Source organism: Barbus barbus (assembly GCF_936440315.1).
Source record: "Barbus barbus genome assembly, chromosome: 34".
NCBI lineage: Eukaryota > Metazoa > Chordata > Actinopteri > Cypriniformes > Cyprinidae > Barbus > Barbus barbus.
In genome coordinates, this window is record NC_136762.1 from 7,603,389 (window position 1) to 7,607,882 (window position 4,494).

The 4,494-nt window shown below is 36.1% G+C and overlaps 1 protein-coding gene across 2 annotated transcripts; it reads right to left on the reverse strand.

Moving 5' to 3' along the window:
- Positions 1-2,233: 2,233 nt before the first annotated feature.
- Positions 2,234-4,122, reverse strand: LOC306854323 (ADP-ribosylation factor-like protein 4A). 2 transcript variants are annotated; one of them, XM_079392231.1, is made up of 2 exons: positions 4,042-4,122; positions 2,234-3,223 (listed from the first exon to the last, which is right to left on the reverse strand). In XM_079392231.1, the coding sequence occupies exon 2, from the start codon at positions 3,139-3,141 to the stop codon at positions 2,539-2,541; it is 603 nt and encodes a 200-aa protein (XP_079248357.1). In that variant the 5' UTR covers positions 3,142-3,223; positions 4,042-4,122; the 3' UTR covers positions 2,234-2,538. The 2 variants fall into 2 exon arrangements, with proteins under 2 accessions (XP_079248357.1, XP_079248358.1); XM_079392232.1 differs by having other exon boundaries at positions 2,269-3,223; positions 4,064-4,122.
- Between the last annotated feature and the right edge of the window lie 372 nt (positions 4,123-4,494).

Consider the following 4,494-nt stretch of genomic DNA (forward strand, 5'->3'; position numbering starts at 1 on the left):
CAGACAGGGGGAGTGAGGGGAGCCTTCATGGAGAGCCAGGTCGCTACACCTCTTTCTTTCCCACACAATCTCATAGACTGCACTGCAGGGTTTCTGAGATAAACTGAACACAACAAGCTCATAGTTTTCCTTGAAACAATGTCTAAAACTGATTTCAACCCGTGAAAGTACCAACAATCAGTTAAAAGCAACAAAAAGCATTGTGAATTTCTAGAAAACTGCCATGTATCGAAACAAAAAAGACTCCCTCTTTCTGTTAAATTGTATTCTTTTACAAGCAGTGGTTCAGAGAAAAGAAAAAAGGGCATTAACATAATCTACTCCCTTTTCTCTCTAAACAAAAAGTTGCAGAAAAATAGATCTAGCATAAATCTGCACTACGGACCTAGTATGGAAGCTTATTATAAGGTAATTATAACTTCTCTCATTGTTTTACATATTTCATCTCACAATTCTGATGCTTTCCTTGACGTTCTCACAAAAAAAAAATTCTGAATAGTTCCATATAATCTTAGACTTAGAATTAAAATACATAAACTCAAAATTGCAATATATAAATGCAGAATTGCAAGATTAGGCAATTCTGAGAAGAAAAAGACTTGCAACATAAAAAGTCACAATTACCTTGAAAAAAAAAAACAACAGTTACAAGAATTTAGAATTTAGGGCTATAGTATTATAAAATATGAATGCCATTACATTTGATACAAAGTAAACAAATACACTTTTCAAGCAAAATATTAAAAAGATTGTTGGTTTTAAATGACAAAGCAACAGAATAAGTATTCGGAAACCTTCTGGCTGTCAAACTTTAGTCAAACATGTTCACAGTCAAAATAAGTGAAAATTACTCACAGTTAGTTTGAGAAAATGTTTGCAGACATTTATGTGCAGATGCTATTTGTGTTGCCCAGCCAAAAAAAAACAAAAAAAAACAGCTAAAGTCAGTCTAGACCAGGCTGGATGACCTAAGCCGGTTGGCTGGTTTTAGCAGGTTTTTTCAGCAGGGTGGTATTTTATTAAATAAATGAAATTCATACATTGAAGGGTTAGTTCACCCAAAACTGAAAATTCTGTCATTAATTACTCACTCTCATGTCGTTCCAAACCTGTAAGATCTTCTTTCATCTTCGGAACACAAATTAAGATATTTTTATCAAATCTGAGAGCTCTCTGACCCTCCATAGACAGCAATACAACTGCAATGTTCCCAGGTGCAGAAATGCAGCAAGGACATCGGTAAAATAGTCCATGTGACATCAGTGGTTCAACCGTAATATTACGAAGCTACGAGAATACTTTTTGTGTGCAAAGAAAACAATAACATCATTTATTTAACAATTCTTCTCCCCAAGTTACCGTCTTCTATCATTTTGGAGAGTACCCCAGAACGTTATCAGCGTTGTTTACGTTCAGCATTGATTACGGTTTTCTTTGCATACAAAAAGTATTCTCGTAGCTTTGTAAAACTACGGTTGAACCACTGATGTGACATGAGGGTGAGTAATTAATGACAGAATTTTCATTAAGTGTTATTGAAGTGTACAGAAGTGTTTTTAGGGCCACTACTGGGGAACCTACAGGTTTCCAAATCCTGCAGGTGCGATACTGACTTGTGGTTCAGTATCAGTCTAGTGAAAGTGTGGGAAAGGAAACTGCACAGCAGATTTTTTTCCAGTTTGTCACCATCCCAACTCAGAATTACTGACATCAATGGAACGGGGAGGTAAGAGTCCCAGTCGCTCTGGATTTACAAGGCAGGACTGGAATTTAGAAGAGCATGTGATACACAGATAAATCCTACAAATCCCTTCCAGTTGAGCTCTTTCAGTGTTTCTGATGCCTGCAAAGGTGGATACATTATAGGTGAAGGGTCATTTCTTATCTGATAACAACAGACAGAGGGGCCTAAGGTCTTGTAATGTACGATGCAGAGGAATTTGCTTTTTATTCTCACCTTAGTATCACTGAACCAAAGAAGAATGTGGTGGTACAAGGCTCCAAGTACTGTTTTTTAAAGGGATGTGTTAAAGGAACAGTTCACCCAAAAATAGAAAAATAGTTTCCTAATCAACCTGTATGACTTAGCCTACTTCATAACAACATGAACATAAAATAATCTAAATAGGTTTTCATTCACAGATTTTTCATTGTTGGGTGAGCTATTCCTTTAACATGATAGTGCAAGGAAAAATACCTGGCCATAAAATGGCATAATATTTGGCAGACGTATGTGTTAGAGTACTGTATTACATGATGTGACAATTTAGAATAAACAAGCCATTTTATTGCAAATAAACAATCTAAATAAAACCTCCAACAAGAATCACCTTTCAGTGTGATAAAAATATATAAACTTAATATAAAGATTTTTTAAGTCTATGACAGATAGTAAACAACCAGAGAAGTAAACAATGAGAAAGTAAACAACTAAAGTGCTTGATGGTTCTAACCAACTCTGGGCACCTAAAAATTAAAATTTGCAACTATCAACTTGCATTGTCCTTTTTTCCTCCTTTTATTTAATACATTTATGGTCTATCTTTTCTGTTTTTGCTGTTTGAGCATTTTTCTTCGTTTTAGAATCATGTCATGAAGTCTTTCAAGTCCCTCTTTGAGACCGTCACCAATGATGGCGCAAGTGGGCTGCAGATGCCACGGCGTAGAGGGTCCCAGTTCATTGAGTGCCAGCATGGTCTCTATCTGTGAGAGTGACAGAGCCTGTCTCAAGTCCTGCTTGTTAGCAATAATCAACACAGGTACTCCTTGATTTTCCGAGGAGCGGGCGATTTTGTAAAGCTCCGTCTTTGCCTCTTCCATTCTCTCAGTGTCCAGAGAGTCCACAACAAACATGATGCCATCAGTGCCGCGTGTGTACGACTTCCAAAGAGGGCGCAGTTTCTCCTGACCACCAACATCCCAAAAGTGAAACGTCACTGTTTGTGAGTCCCCAACAGCTACTTTGACTTTCTCTGCATTGAAACCTTTGGTGGGGACAGTGTTGACAAACTCATTGAACTGCAGACGGTACAGGACCGTCGTTTTGCCTGCAAAGTCCAGACCCAGAATAGCGATGTGAAGAGAATTACAGAACGGGAGACTGGAGAGAAAGTTGGGTTGGTCTGATATTCCGTTCCCCATTTCCCTCACGAGTATGAGAACAATATGAGTTTAGGATGATGTTCCATAGGTCCGAAACCCCAGATGCACATCCAATGCTTGCCTAAAAGTTCACACATAGACATATGGTGTTTTTAAATGCCTTTTGAAAGATCTAATACAATTTGCATGGCTGCAAAATCACAATTAATTATTTGTGAGGGTCTGTTTTAAAAACTTACCATTTTACATGCCAAACAAAATGATACTTTCTAGTAAAGTGGATCATTTTTAAGAACTTCTGATAGATTATGTTTGTTAATCATACTGTTATGAACTATCATGGTATAGACAATATCATACAATAGTTACAGCTTTCAAGTTCTACTTATCATCGATCCACTAGATAAAAGAATAGACTACCAGCTGGTGGGGCTGAGACTAACAAGACAGATCTTGATCAAGCTGGTTAGAGCTGGAAAACCACTAGTTTACACCTAAATAGCCAGCTACAATGTTCCTGACCACCTTAAGCTCTTATGGCTTTCCAGTAGTAACCAAATTCCAACGTGTACCATTTTTGATTGCAAAATAAAGACATTTGTAATATTTAAATAACGTTTTTAAACCTTTTTTATAGTTAAAGGTTTATAACATTCAAATTGTTTATATGTGTACATTCAAATTAATAAACATTATTTATATATATTTACAATACATTTAGGAGGATACAGAAAAAACTCAGAATATAAAGACTCAAATTTCTATAAAGAGCGCATAAAGAATATAAAAACTATATTAATATGAATGCGAGTCTGTAAGCCCACAGGAACCCAACAGGAATGAATCATGACGCACTGACAAAACTTGTTTTTACCAAAAATAAAGAGGAGCCTATATATTCCTTATTGTTAGTTAAAATGTTTAAAACTAAACTCTTACCACAGTCGCCCAGTTAGCTCACCGTTCAGACTCATTGATTGAAGCTGTGCTCTGCGTGCTACTGACTGACCCAGCGCGTCTGCACGCGCACACACGCCGCAGCTCATTTGTTTACCTTTAAAATGATTGGTGAACTGAGGTCATGAGCCCATTATGAATGCAAAGAGATACAAAATAAGAAAGCTACAAAACTGCTGCTATTGTTGCCTCTTTTTAGCTTAGTTTTCTCTATAAATCTATTTATTTATTTTATTTTTATAATTAATAATTCAAACATTTAGTTTGAAAAGTAGCATATTTATGTTTTTCTTTTAATGCAGTGCTAACATTTATTTTGCGTATGCAATACAAAAAACAACAACAACTACTTTGTCTGTTTGTAACATCCATCTAGCAAAAAAAAAAGAAAGCTAAAAACGAAAACGAAGACAAGGGAAGAAATTAAAAGAAAAG

Excerpts from the sequence above, each read along its gene's own strand:
- LOC306854323 (XM_079392231.1), bottom strand. The coding sequence starts at position 3,141 with ATGGGGAACGGAATATCAGACCAACCCAACTTTCTCTCCAGTCTCCCG.